We start from the raw sequence: 15,254 nt of genomic DNA, 5'->3' as shown, positions 1-15,254 counted from the left end.
TTCCTGCTTGCAGTAGCAGTGTGATCCCTGAGCAGAATTTCCACCAAGAGAGGTAAAAAGAAAACTCAAAAACTACTCCAGCCAAAACTCCTGCGAAGTGAAATTTGGGAGGTGGCTAAGTATAAATACTGGCTATTGGGATGGACTGACACAGGCTAATCCTAGAAACATTAGAATGTTACTGCCACCTACTGTCCCATCTTCATCAGTGTTGAATGGTCACTTCAAAGTATTTAGTAAATCATGAAGAAGTGGTATTTTTCATTTTGAAAAAACACTATCTTAGAAGGACATTTCACTGTTATCTGTTCTTCCTAGAAATATGGTGGGGCCCTTAGAAATTAAAGCCATATGCATTCCTTATTAAAAATATAACAAAATAACTCACCCCAGCCATCCCATTACTGCTGACTATAGAAATTTGTTATGTATAATTTACATTCTTTCCAGTACTTGTTGCTTTTCAGAAGGGAAGGGCAAAGCTCTATGACCTCTCCAGATTGTAAATCACATTACTGTAGGCAGAGGAAGCTACTAGCAGGAACAAATTGCCTTGAGGTAGACAGGATTCCCAGAGAGGTTTCTGGGAATGAAATCTTAGCCTGTTCAGGCCACATACACAAATGGTTAGGCGGACCCTAATTCCAAGTACTAGTCTTGTAGCCAACATATGGAAAGTGGCAGTTTGGTCACCTTAAATGAGGCTCTGAGATCTGAGTCTCTTTGAAGAAGAGGCGTACATAAAGCAATGATTCTCCAAAAATCTGACTGTCCACCAATCATCTGCTAGCTGCTGGCACAGAGGCTGTCAGGTGGTAGAGAACAGGACAGGAACATAAGCATTATTTCCAGACTTGAAAAAGAGCCGTGGGTTGACCTAACAGCTTCTTCTTGGCCTAGTACCTAGGAACAAGTGTTCAACTGTCCCATGCCTCTTATCCAAGAAAAAGGCCATCAAACTGACAGGGCTCACAGAACATACATTCATGTGAGCATCTGGGGCAATCTTTCCTCTGGAATTAGGATATTACTCTGACAATTGGTGCAAAAGGGAATAATGGGAAGTATAATCTAAGTACAGTGCATACATGAATGGAAATGAAACATATTATTTTATAGAATCAATATATGCTAGCAAAATTACTTTAAGTCCACAGAAGATAGTAAAATTCAAAAGCTATATTTATTTATTGCATCAAATTTCAAAAATCTGACTAAAAAAATATTATAACCTTTACCTGTGACTGTCTTATCATCAGGTTTAGAATAAAAGGTGATAAAGGGAGATGTGAAAATCTAGTAATTTTGGATGAGCAGTAATACTGTGACCCATCAGAATCAGCCACTCCAATATCTACTGAAAAGAACAAAATCTTAAATATAATCATGGAAACATGCATGCATGTAAAGAAAAGCAATGGTCTATTAGGTGCTGGGATGCAGGAGCTAGAGGCTTTTTTCCATCACAGAAATGGAAAATACATAGGTACAAGTGTCCACTTATTGAATTTCTAGATATTTAAGTGACCTGATAAACATGTGGTAATCCCAGGAGTCCCATGACAGTCACCGAGTACAACGAATGGGTTCCAAGCACCCAGTGTTTAGAGGGTACACTGCAGTCTATCCCTAAAGGCCCAATTTCTTATTTCCCATCCAGTGGTAAGCCTTTTTTTCCTCTGCCCAGGCTCCCTTCTATTCACTCTGTGAAGGCTGGGAAATACACTATTTACCGCCAAACATTCTAGAAACTAAATTTCAAAAGGTAAGCCTTATTTAGCAAAGCAGGTATTACTTCTTAGGATCCTCTAAACCAAGTGGTTTCTAAGTAGGGACCAAGCAAGCTGGAACTGATGGATCTAATTTTATTTGCCTGGATGAGAGCTTGATTTCCAAGTTCACTTTGGAGGCAGTTGCAGTAAAGATTGGCATTTACTAGATGCTGAGTATCATTAAAATACTCAGTGGGGTAGTGAACATCTAAGCATGGCTGGGAGAGCAAGTGGGCAAAGCATCTTGATGAAAGGTGAAAGGGACATGAGGGAAAGAAGAGAGGCCTGTAAGGACCAAGGATAACAAAAGGGAAAGAGGATCTGACAAGAGAGACACTCAAAATCTGCTTTATACCTTGAATAGTGGTATCTTTAACGCCAGCAATCTTTCAAGAGGGTCATGAGATGACTTACAGTCACCACTCACTAACAGATACCTCTGGAACACACACTCTACTTCCATCAACCTAGGGTCAATTTCCAGAGGTGGGCAGAAACTTAGGCAAGGATCAGTGGTATGGAGTGGGGGGAAATGGCAGCATAGTCATGCAAAGTGTTGGTTTCCTCATTGCAGTAGCTAAAACACTTAAAGTGCAAAAGAAAGTTTGAACTCAACGTACATGGAAAGTATCTAAGGAATTTTCTAGCTGTTTCCTACAAAGCCAGAGAGAAATAATGCCTTGTGTGGTTTGATTCTTGCACACTCCACAGGAATGTCAAATTCACCACAGGCTCCACAGGCACTTTCTGTCTAGTTATAGAAACTGGGCATGTGTGTCTTCAGAGGGTTGGCCTACCCACTAGGTGATGTCCTACAGTGCCAGTCCCTGAACTGTCCTGGAAAACAAACTTGGAAACCCTCATACAACCTATAAGAGCAATACAAAATGTTGGGCTTATCAAAATTGCACAGAAATGAAACACTTTTCTATCTGCAAAGCAAAGCAATGTTTAAAAGTAATAACTATATTCATAAAAGCCTATTTTGTTTGATGGAATGTGAGGAAAGGGCCAAATCTCAGTAGCAGAGCTCTTATCTAGTACACAAGAGGTCCCAAGTTCAATTCCAGAACTGCAAAAGGAGGGATAGGAATGGCAGGTACCTCTTTGCTCCCCTTTAAACAGGCTCATGGAACACTATGGCAAAGTTTAGAGCTGTGGCCTGCTGTAGCCTCTTGGTTGGACCAGTGGACATATGTGGCTGGCTGAGAAAGCAAGTCTGTGGGTGGCTCTTGAATCAAGTGTTCACCCAGAGCAAAGACGGTGAGCCTACTTTTTCTTCATGATGGATTTAAATCTTTCATCTGGGAATTCTTTTTCAAAAGAGAAAGAAAGGAAGGAAGGAAGGGGAGGGAGGGAGGAAGAGAGGGACAGAAAGAAAGAGAGAAAGGAAAAAGAAAAAGAAAGCAAAACAAAGCATAACTTTTATAGTTCAAAGACTTCCTTTAAGCAGGCAAAGAAATAGAAATCATTGTGCTTAGGTAAGTGAGCAGAAGGACTGTTTGTAGCAAGTTTGTTGTATAGCCCACTTGTCTGAGAAAGAAAATCCAACCTGGTACATGCCACTGCTACACTTCCATTCTCTGTGGATCACTTTGGAAGGTTCAGATAGGACATATATGTGTAAGCCCCTTTGAAATATATTTTCTTTTTCTTTCTTTACCATGTAGAACACACATACATACCTTTTCCTAAGGTCAACTGTAAAGTATGAACTTGCTTCCAAATAGTTAAAAGACTAGAAAGATACAAAGAAACATCATTCTAACAAAGATAGATCATTGATGAGCTTTTTAATGTGAATTGATATATCTAAAACAAGGATCCAGTGTAGACAGGGAGAATGTTTTAGTAGAGCATGGCACAGATAAAAGTTAATTAATACCCACTAGCACCTCACATGAGCCAGAAAGACAAAGTAGGCAAAACATCACAGAAGAAAAACCAAGCACGTGGAAAAGGCACCTGGCAGAAGAGCCCCACAGTCCCAGCTCCTCTAGCAAGGTTGTTCTTGTACACTTAGTCTGGACAGTGTTTGAAAGGGAACAAAACAGTTCTAATCTGAAGCCTAGGCTCCAGTGCCAGCAGCCAGCCTCTTCACTCAGGCTGTTGGTCATCTGCCATGTGGCTGGGGACTGAGTATGCTTAGTTGGAACACCAAAGCTCCTTCCACCCTTTGTTTCTCTAGAAGGAACCTTCCCCCAATTTCAGCAGTGGATTCTGGAAGCTTTGAAGCTATTTAACTTGAAAACATGAAGTAAAAGCAGACTCTCTGAACTTAAACAATCAATCAAATGGACAGGCAGACTCATAAAAATAAAACCAAGTGACCAGTTCATTAACTAGTTGCTTAAGTCAACATCTGAATGAAGACATTTATACAACATCCACAAAGACGCACCAGCATAGAGCCATTGTTGGTAGCTGGGAACAAACAGCTATCCTTTCCTCCAGCACACTGTATTGCTACCAGAGAATGATGGCCTCATGCTGAAGTTAAGAGACTCTTCCAGCTGGCAAAGGACCCCAAGCCATGGTCAGCTTAGTGTGTGTCCAGGTCTATGGGAGATAAGACTTACACTCTCAAATCATGATCCCCAAAGCTCCCTCTCTTCTTTCTGTACATTATGATCTCTGCATAGGCAGGTCCAAATGTGCTGTTTTCCTCTCAGGTCTAGGCACTCTGGAACATCTGACATTAACTAGCTTCCTTCATTTCTTTCCAACTCCATTGGTGACTTTGGACTTAGAATGCCGGTTCCTTCTTCTGAAAGAATGGCTTTCGTTGTTGCTTGAATGCTTCGGTGGGCTGTCTTCAGAACCTGCCCAAAGAAAGCCAACACATTATCACAGAGTCCTCTGGGCTTTGTGGCTGACTCCTGGGATCTGAGGTTCTCCCTTTCTGGCATGCTTATCCGCTAAAATCCAGCTCTTACTTGTTCTCCCTCTATTGGCCCCATTAATAAATTAAGGCAAGGGGAATCTGATGGTCTTGCCTATGCCTTGTGTGTACCAGGTAACTGTACCATAAAAGTGGAGTTCTAAGTAATTTTTAGTCTGGAACACAGTCATGAGGATCAGAAGTGAGTTCAAATGAAAGCCTAAACAAGGGACAATTAAAAGTTCAGCCACATTGGCAGGTATCCATCTTACGCTTCAGCTACAGTATGGATTCCCCAAGTCTGTACACACTGAACTGTTAAACAGGCTTTGTAAGGTCTCAGTTGGAAAAGATTCTTGACTTTATAACTTTAAAACTATTAGCAGAGACATCAAGATCTTTACAAGCAAGGTACCTGATGCTCTGAGTGACAGCTCTGAGGTGACATTGTAACACTAGGGCTACTGTTTCCTCTGATAAGAGGATGTGGCCAGCCCCTAAGGGAGTGGCTAAGCCCAAGCCCTCTCTTCTTCAGTGTTCTGGTTCAGTTCTGGTTGAAATATTTACCAAAGACAGCCACATAACGCCACTCCCCAAAGGCCCAGCAGCATTTTGTCTTCATTCTAAGTATTTGTCCCAGTCCCAAATTTTCTGAAAAGACTCTCTCTCTCTCTCTCTCTCTCTCTCTCTCTCTCTCTCTCTCTCACACACACACACACACACACACACTTCATATGCTGCATCACTCGCACACATTAATTCTTTCTATTGGAGAACGAGGAATGCCCAGGGCTGACTATGTAACTGGATGGGCCCAGAGAAGGTCAGTCTAGTGAACCCCTTTGGCCACACAGGTTTGTGGGAAGCAGGTGTGGCCACGACTGCGGCCATGTGAGCCAAGAAGGCACCCTGGTTCACTGCCAAGCCCTGTGATTCCCTGCTTGTTTACCAAAAACCTGATTATGTGGCACACATTGGCCGCCTGACGTATTGCGTCATTCAGCAAGATATTGAGTCACTGGCCTATCAACACCCACCCTGTCTGCATGCATGGCTCGAGTATAGAGCTTGCTGAATGTTGATTGGATGATGAACGATGAGAGACGAGTGCAGAAGGTGGAAGAGGATAAATTGGGCGATCCCAGAATAGAGAGCTGAGCTGAGGAGAAGCAGGGAAGCTGAGAAACAGAGGGTGAAGCTGAAGAGGTGAGGAGAAGCGGAGAAGCAGAGGAGAGAGAAGCTGAACTGCTGTAGAGAGCTGAGGTGAAGCAGAGAGCTAAAGAGAAGCTGAGCTGGGGTGAGCTGTAGAGAGAATAAAGGAAGCTGCAGCGGCAAGCTGTGGAAGCTGCTCAAACCCTGCCTTGGCGTATGTGTCGTCTTTGCCCCACCTCTGCAGGATGGAGGCTGGGGTCCGAGACAAGGATAACAGGCTGCACGGTGCTTGGAAAGCAAGCAGAATTCGAAACACCAGCTCCCCAGGGTAATCTTGAAGCATGGTTTGTAAAGGAACTGACAGGTCTTCCTTAACCACTGACCACATGAGTTCAGTCTCTCAGACCCAGTTTGATTCCCCCAGTCATGATTTTCACAAGACCTTAAATTTACTTGCCTCTTCACTGTCAATGGTACATAAATTTAAAAATTTCAAAAAACCCAGCGGCCCTAGATTATTACAAAGTGCTTCCCAGAGAGAGGCCAGTTGAGGGCCTGCTCATACTGTTCTGCCTCTGGAATAAAATTCATCAGATTCTTTTGAAAGTCTTTCCCTTTGGGCACACAGCTCTCTCTAAGAATTCACTCACTATGAAAGCCTCGAGCCAAGAGGAAGAGTGCATACTGAGGCAAAGAAGACCTCATTACTTTCCTGCCCGAGGAAAGCAGTGCCCGGCATAGTCTTATCTCACAGAACATACTTTTAGCTATATTCTGTGAACACTGTGTGAAGTGACAGGTAAGATTTGATGAGCAGTTTGAGAGCCTTCAATATCTTCACCAATGCTCAGAAGACGAATACTGACCCCAAATCTCCATAGTAGGCCTGAGGATGCAGAGGACTCAATAAAGTTTTACACAATGAACAAGACAGCTGTTACCTTTGGAGCCTTTCCCATGATGCCAGGAGATGTCTGGACTGTAAGTGCCATCTTCACACTCTGAATAGGTCTAGAGAAAGACAAGGGTTTAGTGGGTAAATTTAGGTCAATTTTTCGAGGAATAGCAGGATAATAACAACAACAACAACAAAAGTGAACCTAGGCTGAGTATGATAGAGACTCTGTATTTCTCAGCTAGAAAACCTAAGATCTTCTGCCAGACCATACAAAATTAACCTTCCAGATAGTATTAGCTCTAAGGCTGGAGTTTAGCATGGGGTAAGGCCCTGGGTTTGGTACTGATAACATACCTACACAGATATCCAAGATCAAAATTCTGAATAAGTGATGAAGCCATTATCTTTATTTAAACAAAAGCAGGGCTGGGAGATTGATTTAAACAAAGGCAGGGCTGGGAGAGTCAGTAAAGTACTTTCTGTGAATGCCTGACACGTAAATTCAATCCCCAGAACAGAAATCAAAAAGTCTGGTAGAGTGGCTAACATTTATAAGCAGTGAGAGGTCTTGATGCTTAAAAAAAAAAAAAAAAAAAAAATTTACGACAAATGCCTAAAGAGGATGATATACGAACAAACAAATATCAAAATGTACATGCTAATCCCCGGGACTGTCCTAGTGTTGAAACCCAGTTACACCATTCTCTATTTTTTAATATCAATATTTATTTTATTTTTTATCCCACTCACTGTTCCCCCTCCTGATAACCTTCTCCACAATCCTTTTCCTCTATTCCCCCTCCCTTTCTCCTCTGAGTGGGTGAAGGCTCCCCTAGGTATCCTTCCCAACCCTGGTTCATCAATTCTGTTGACGGCTAGGCTCATCCTCTCCCACTGAGGCCAGACAAGACAGGCCAGCTAGAACGTATCGCACAGACAGGCAACAGCTTTTGGGATAGGTCTTCAGGACCCACATGAAGAGCAAGCTGCTCATCTGGTACATACACCATTGTCTATTTTAACACAGTGCAGCTGGGGAGTCTGGGCTAGGACACTAAATAGGTTAAAAAGACAAAAGAGCCAGAATAGGTTTAGTGATTGGGTTTAGTGCTTTCTGAGTTCTACATTCATTTTAATTACTTTATAAAATTTTATTTAAATAACTAAGATTTAAATTCCTTGTAAAAGGAGTATAATAATATTGATCAGGCTAGTCATAAGCAAGCACAGCTATGAAACAGAGGCCCATTCTGACATGTTAAGTTTCTATATGGCAGGACTGACATCACTCCCTGAGACTACTATGCTATTTATTTCCGTGTGTGTGTATATGTGTGTGTGTGTGTGTGTGTGTGTGTGTGTGTGTGTGTGTGTGTGTGTGTGTGTGTTTGCTCCCTGCCAGGTCTCTCAAGTGAGGACCACATCTGTTTCTTCCTCTACCTTTTCCCGGTGACCATAGTGTTCTGCATACCAAACCATGCCATACAGACACAGGAACGTAGTGAAGGCCTGCAAGACAGAAAGACAAAAAGCCCTTTTATAAATGACAGCACACATACTCCACTTCCCAGGAACTGGCTTTCTATGAGAAACCAGAAGACAGTTCAGCACTTTTCTGCCATCTGTCTTTAGCACAAGGGTTCAAAATGTTTGAATGTGGTAGAAATGGTAGGAATGGGTTTGGTGGACTGGTGCTGGGCAGGTCATATATACTTCATTTTTAAGAAGGGTTATGTAACAGCAGACATATGGCTCTTACCCCATATGCATCTCTAAGGAGTAGAGACTCAGCTTAAGGAAGAGAACTTCTGGATAGAAAATTCTCATCTAGTGTCTTTATAGCAATGCCTGGGAGTGCCTTCTTAGGGACAGAGAGCAAGAAGGACAATGCCACCCTTACTGGCCTTGCCTTTTTGGTGCCAGCTGCCCCACCTTGATCCTTGTTGTCTTTGCTTCTGTAGACAGGAAAACAAAGAGACTGAAAGTATTTTACAACAGCCTGAGTGAGATGAGAGGCCAGGAGTCTCTACCTCAGCCTGGATGGTTCACCACACCTGCACACACCTTAAATCTGGTATAAGGCCTTAAATCTGGTATAAGGTCAAATGTGCAGGCAGTTGACCCTCTTCATGTAGAGCTTTCCCATCTTCAGAGTCAACAAAACGAATCAGAAATATTTTGAGGAAGAAAAAAAAAATGTATTGGTATCAAACATGAAGAATTTTCAATTTTCATCATCATTCCCTGAAAACAAGTTACAAAGTATTTGTGTTTTATCTACAGATGATTTAAATGCCATAGGAGAACATGCACACACTTTGTATGTGTAAGCACAAAGTCACTGTAGGACTTGATGGCTAGTGTATTTGTATATCCCTAAGCGGGAGAACATGGAACCCATCTTTCATGGCAATTGAGAATACAAAAATCTTACAATGTGTCAAAAAACTTAAGTTTAAGGAAAAGTGTCTGCCTGTCCAGACTAAGTGGCAAAGAATAGAGGGAACAAGAAGATCAGGAGAAATGGGGGGGGGGCATTAGGAGGACAAGGAGGCACCAGAAAGAGAGGTAAACAAAAGCAACCAAGCAAAACGGCCCACAGTCCACAACACTTGGACCAAGCCATCCCTAAGATCCGGTTTCTTTCACATTATTGCCTATGGTCAATGATCATTACCCAGCACCTCACCCTAACCATGAGGACAGGTGTGAAATCATAGTGGGGCCCTCTCATCCTGAGAGAATAATTTTAATTCTTTCTGAGATTTAAAAGGCCACTTCAGAGATTCTTAAGTCACCTCCCACATTAAAAGAAGAGGGATAGAACTCAGAGAAGTGGATGATTTCCAGGGACACAGGTGGTATGGAGGAGGAAGCAGAGACAAGACACAGGTTTCTTGATAGGCTGAGTCCTAGTTTTAAGTTTTAACCAGGTACAAAGTTTTTGTCTTTACATCTATCTCCATCCTTCCATGAAGCTCCTTAATCCACTGAGGGGAAATAAAAGCATCGTACGAATAGCAGACTCCGGCCATGCTCACACTGTACAGATGCATTCAGGAGGGTGACAAGTAAGAGTAGCAGAATTGTGAACCTCAACTCTTATGGCATGATCCTAAGATCTGGCCCATTCTTTCATGTTGGCAATATCTGCTAAGTGTCTCTGAAATTAGTGTCCTCCGAAAATTCCCAAAGAAGGGTATCTCAGCGCTCCAGCTGGTTCCCTGCTTCTCTACCAAGGAGGCTGTGATAGAGGCACAGTGACAGGAGAATGTGAAACCTAATTCATATTGCAAACAAGCAGACCTCTATATGATGTTTTAAATGTGGTGTTTTGAAAAGAAGTTCACATTCCCTCACATCAAAAAAACTATGCAATGAATGATTATATTACAGATACAATTTACAACATATAAACAATTTATAACCTCTAGCATATTCTAATATTTGTCCAATTTTCTTACATAAACAAATTTGCCATTTTTCATGGAAGAAATATGTACTGTGTGATACTCTGTATGTGTTAGGGGTTTTACAAGAGCACAACAGGATGTCCTATGCTTCACATTGGGAGAGGACAAAGCACTGGCTACAGAATGAGCCTGGGAGGAGAAGGTAATGCCTTCTCTAGTCTGCCATTGCAGATTTTGACCATCAGAGGGCAGGCATGCAAGCTCTTTCCTTTTCTTATCTCTTGAGCTTGTGCTATCAGGCTGCAGCTGGGGTTCCCTCCAACAGGAAAAAAAGGCAGAGCTGGCTGTGCATAGGGACCAGGCAAACACAAGCAAGTGGCAAAGGAATGGTGCTTATAATTATGATCATTACACAAAGAGCCTGCTATGGTTGCCAAATCTACTTCACCTAGAGGCCCATATTCTACTTGGTTCAAGAGACAAAAGCTTGTAATTTATGGGTTTGCAATCATACCTGTAGAAATCTAGGCAAGTATCCACTTAAAATGTCAAGGTCTGGATTTAAAATAGCAATTGCACAGATTTTGTTTAAAGGGGGACAAGGGAGGGAGAACAGAGAACTCTGGAATGAAAACCAGGTAGTCTATTCTCATAGCTGTTGCAGTAGTGAGCATGTAGAAGCCAGATTAGCTTTCATAGTAAGGTAATGAACATTAAAATTTAAGATGATTATTTGGCAACTTTATTAGCTAGCACATGAGATGCTTGCTTCCACATTAATCTCAAGTTCTGTGCATGGTGCCTTGTCAAGCAAAGGGAATAATTAGGGGCTTTGTGTCTCTTGACTACTGTGGTGTAACTTACTGCTCTCTTATTGAATAATGACCATCTCACTTGTAAGTGGGAGATCAATCTTGCTCTTTAATAAAGGTTGTGGTATGAAAAAGTGTTGAGATCCTGTTTCTGTTCTTTTTTATTATAAAATATGCATAGCAATTATAAAATTGCTATGCTTTGAGTCTTGAATGTCCCCTAGAGGTCCATTTTAACCTGATTCATAGCTTGTTGCAACTGCAAGGTGGTAGGACCCTTTAACACAGAGTCCAGTGGAAGAAGATCTTAGGTAACTAGAGGACTAGTCCTAAAGGCTTGAAGTCCCTAGTTCCCAGCTTTTAAAACTCCATCACATAGAGACCTGCTAATTTGCACAGAGATTGGGTTTTATGTTTTCCTGTTACCATGCCTCTATTGCAATCTCCTTGGTAAAGATTGAGCACTGAGACTATCTTCCTTGGGGATCTTAGGAGAACACCAATTTCAGAGGATACTCAGCAAATGTTGCTGACAGAGAGGAACAGGTCTATTTTTTTAATGCTAAGTTCGAATGCATTTTCTTTGAAAATACCAAAAGTAATCCTTGATGAGCCCATTCTTTTACATTAGGCCAAGAGGCAAGAATGCTTTCTTCTTAATATGCTAATACCATGGGGTCAAATGATTATAGATTGAAGCCTCCAAAGCTGTGAGCCAAAATAAACCTTTCTCTTTTGAAGTGACCTCAGGCATTTGTCAGTGATGGAAGCTGACCAGCTCAGGGGCATTTTGTCAAGCTGAGTTCTCTCCATGTCTCATGCCTGTCTTCAGAGTCTCACCATCATCATATGGATACCATGTAAGCTATACTTGGCTTCGTACACTTAAATGCTCCATGAAATCCCATCCTTGGCCAGAATCTCAAGTTCCTATGGAGTGTCTTCTAACTCTCCCTATAATTTCATGACATTTCCTGATCCCACACAGTGACAGTTTGGGTCAGGTGCCCCTGAGCGAGTCTTATCCAATGCTACTAAGCAGATAAGAATTCCAGTGAGGCATGCAATGGAGCAGGATATCTTCATCTGTAAACTCAACCTCAACTCAGAACTGCTTACCTCCTCTTGTCACAAGCTACTCTCATGTGCCCTGGCCTGTTGTTATTAGCACAATCTAGAAACCTCAGAGTTTCCTTCAAGCCTCTTCTGGACAATAGTGTCCTACCTAGTTATCTCCTGAACAACTAACAAACCTAACTATCCCTTTCCTTGTACTCCATGCCTCTGCTTCACTTCCCCGTCACTGGTAAACTAGAACCCAGCAGCACACTCTCCCTCCAGACCCCATCCTACAGAGTATTTCTCGGAGACAAAAACAGACTACATTATTTTATTATTTACAAATCCTGGAAGAAGCAACTACAAATGTGCATAGCCCTTCCTATGTGTTCCTAGTTTGCTCTCATTCCCCCAAATAGGCTATCATCCTGAGGCAGTGGGCACTCTTTACAGTCCATGTCTATACAAGTTGATCCTTTGGCCAGGTATCTCTAGTCTTTGCCTCGCCAACTCATTCTTTACATACTTGCTGAGATTCCTGTGTACCAGGTGTTCTGTGCTCATGACAGTGGAAGGCAAAAAAAAAAAAAAAAAAAAGATTAAGCTTCTTCATACAAAGTACAACACTGTAGAGGCAAATATAAACAAAATCAATTCTTTTACATGAGGCGAAGATTAGAAGAGCCAGGTATGACAAGCTGACTGGCTGGCCCATGATGTCCTGTGGTAAGATGTTTCCTCTGTCACAACAGAGGGCATACTGGCTTATCTTCTCTGTGGCCCCATGGCTCTCCTATAGCAGATTAAGTAAGAAGCCCTTTACTCATGCAGGCCAGTCATATTCCAGTCCAGATCTGAAGGGACCATGCCAGAGAACAATTCAAGAAGACCAGAAGCAAAATATTACATATACTTAACCATCTCAGCCCCCACACCTACTCTATTTTTCTAATTTTACCAGAATAGAAAAATACAATTAATTTTGTTATTTAATTAATTAGCTAATTAATTATCTCTGTACTTTAAATTGGAGCTACTCCCTATTACTGTTCAAGATAAAGGAAGGCAGAGCAAGATGCAAGGTGCTCTGGTGAATTCAGGATTTCTAACCTACAACCTCCCCATCCTCCCCCCACCCCAAAAGACATTGACCTTACAGAAAGTCAAAAACAGATGTTTAATTACAGAACAGGATCAAGTTGGTGAGATGATATGAGAATCTATAGAACACAGAAGAGCTGCTTTCTCCCTCAAAGTGGAAGGGAGAGTGAACTAGAGTCAAAAGGAAATGCTACAGAACAAAAAAGACTTGATGGCCATGACAGCTACTTGGAATAAGTGCACAGATATTGTAAAAATATAAACACTAAGGTCAGGAAAGACTGGATTAAACTGGCTTCTGGACATGATAAGACCACTGTACTCATAAACTAACAACATCTGTTGTCTCTGCAGAAGACCTGAATACAATTAAGTTAATCATCATTCCAACATTTCAATGTAAAAGGTGAATAAAGGACAGAAAAATGAAAGGATGGATAGAGCTTTGGGCTGATGTTACTCTGGGCTTCTTTCTGCAGTATATAAGTGTGGCCTATGAGCAGAACTCCTGCAGTCTGACTGCCTCCCAAACCACTCTGTGATGCTAATTTGTCTATACCCAGGTATAGTGACATGAATGTTATACTATAAAAGCCACAGTAATAGTATGAAGGAGAGGACATGGAAAGTGTTCTTGTTGCTTCTTCAAAGTCCTCAAGTTCACCTCATGTAGACACATTTCCAGAAGCTAATAAACAGAGAGGTGGTGCATCTACTGAGGGCATGCTTGGAAATGGCTACAGTTACACATTTCAGATGCTGTATGGCTGTTTTATTCTTAAACTTTTAGACTAGTGTCCAACTTAAAAAATGTCTATGAACTTCTAAGGAAAACGTGGAGCACAGGAGAATTTTACTTTTGTATTTCTATTTCCCTTAGAAACAACTAGGGTGCTCAGCTAACACTCTGGAATATGAGACTAGCAACTTACCACACAGAGAAGCCAAAGCACCACGTAGAGTACCTGGGTCTTAGAAAAGAGGTCTTGTCCAAATTTTATGCAAACAATAGCTTCCAGGAAACCAATGACCCTAAGTAGAAAAGGGCAAGAAGTTCAATGTTAGTTCACCTTATTAGATAGAGCATGCCCATAGCCAGAAACATTCAATGGCTGAGTCACAAATGGTCAAGAGTTCTGCTCCAAACATGGGTAGTGGGCACCCGACAAAAATCACTTCTCCCTACTAAACCTGCACTGGAAATATTTTCCCCCTCTTCTTTTCTCTAAAATTGTAACTCACTCTCTTTTTTTTAATATTTAGAAATACCCAGCATTACTGGAGAGTGGACCCATATGTGGAACCCTTTGAAGCACAGAGAACCCACTGTCTTTGAGAGGTGGTTCAGTTTTCGGGTTAGAGTGGAGCTAATTCAGCGCTGGTTGCTGTGACCAGAGACTGCGTCCTCTACCTTTCTTCTACTGTTTTCATGTAGCTCTTGGCATATACAGGTAGTGTTAGAGCCATCTAATGCAGCCTGTCAATACTGTATCGACCACATTCTCTCCTAGTCTTTCAAGAGTTTCAGATTAAATATCCTTTGTTTTACTACCAATATAAGCCCATTATCCTCCCTATATCTTAAGCAATTTTGCTAAGAACAAAAAAATGTTAATAACATATGCATATAACTCATGATTTCCCTTTGAATTAAAATATTAACAAAAGTATAAGACCTTTATTAAGGCTCAGAGGTTGGAGGTAAGAATGGATGAAGTTAGGGTTATATAGTTAGCTAGAATGATAGCAGAAGAATAAAGATGTTCAATTAATTTAAAGGACTTATGTTTTGGAACAGAATCTAGACAGTCAAGTATTGGTGAATGAGTAGCTTGGTCCTTCTGTCCACTGGCAAGACACAAAAGTCACAGCCATCATCAAATACATGGCTGGTTCTAAACAACAAGTGACTATTAGGAATTAGACCCATTTTAGCAAAGCAAAAAAAATGAACAGAAAGTCTTCTTGAAAAAGAGCTTGGAATGGACCCCCAGTTGGGGCAGTCTCTGGATGGTCCATCCTTTCATCTTAGCTCCAAACTTTGTCTCTGCCACTTCTTTCATGGGTATTTTATTCCCTATTTTAGGGAGGAATAAAGTATCTACGTGTTGGTCTTCCTTATTCTTGATTTTCTTGTCTTTTGGAGATTGTATCTTGGATATTCTA

General features: G+C 41.5%; 1 protein-coding gene across 1 annotated transcript in view; it reads right to left on the bottom strand.

The window, feature by feature from the left end:
- Positions 1–3,550: 3,550 nt before the first annotated feature.
- Positions 3,551–15,254, bottom strand: part of Ptdss1 (phosphatidylserine synthase 1) — a 61,854-nt gene continuing 50,150 nt past the window's right edge. Inside the window, exons 10-13 of the mRNA XM_021215391.1 lie at positions 14,021–14,120; positions 8,144–8,212; positions 6,747–6,816; positions 3,551–4,594 (exon numbers count right to left, since the gene is read on the bottom strand). Coding sequence (XP_021071050.1) covers positions 4,485–4,594; positions 6,747–6,816; positions 8,144–8,212; positions 14,021–14,120 — 349 coding nt within the window. The 3' untranslated portion in view covers positions 3,551–4,484. The remainder of the gene's footprint in view (positions 4,595–6,746; positions 6,817–8,143; positions 8,213–14,020; positions 14,121–15,254) is intronic.

The sequence above is a fragment of the Mus pahari genome, chromosome 16 (assembly GCF_900095145.1).
Source record: "Mus pahari chromosome 16, PAHARI_EIJ_v1.1, whole genome shotgun sequence".
Lineage (NCBI taxonomy): Eukaryota > Metazoa > Chordata > Mammalia > Rodentia > Muridae > Mus > Mus pahari.
Note: the sequence above shows the minus strand (reverse complement) of the source record. Positions and strands in the feature narration are given on the sequence as shown.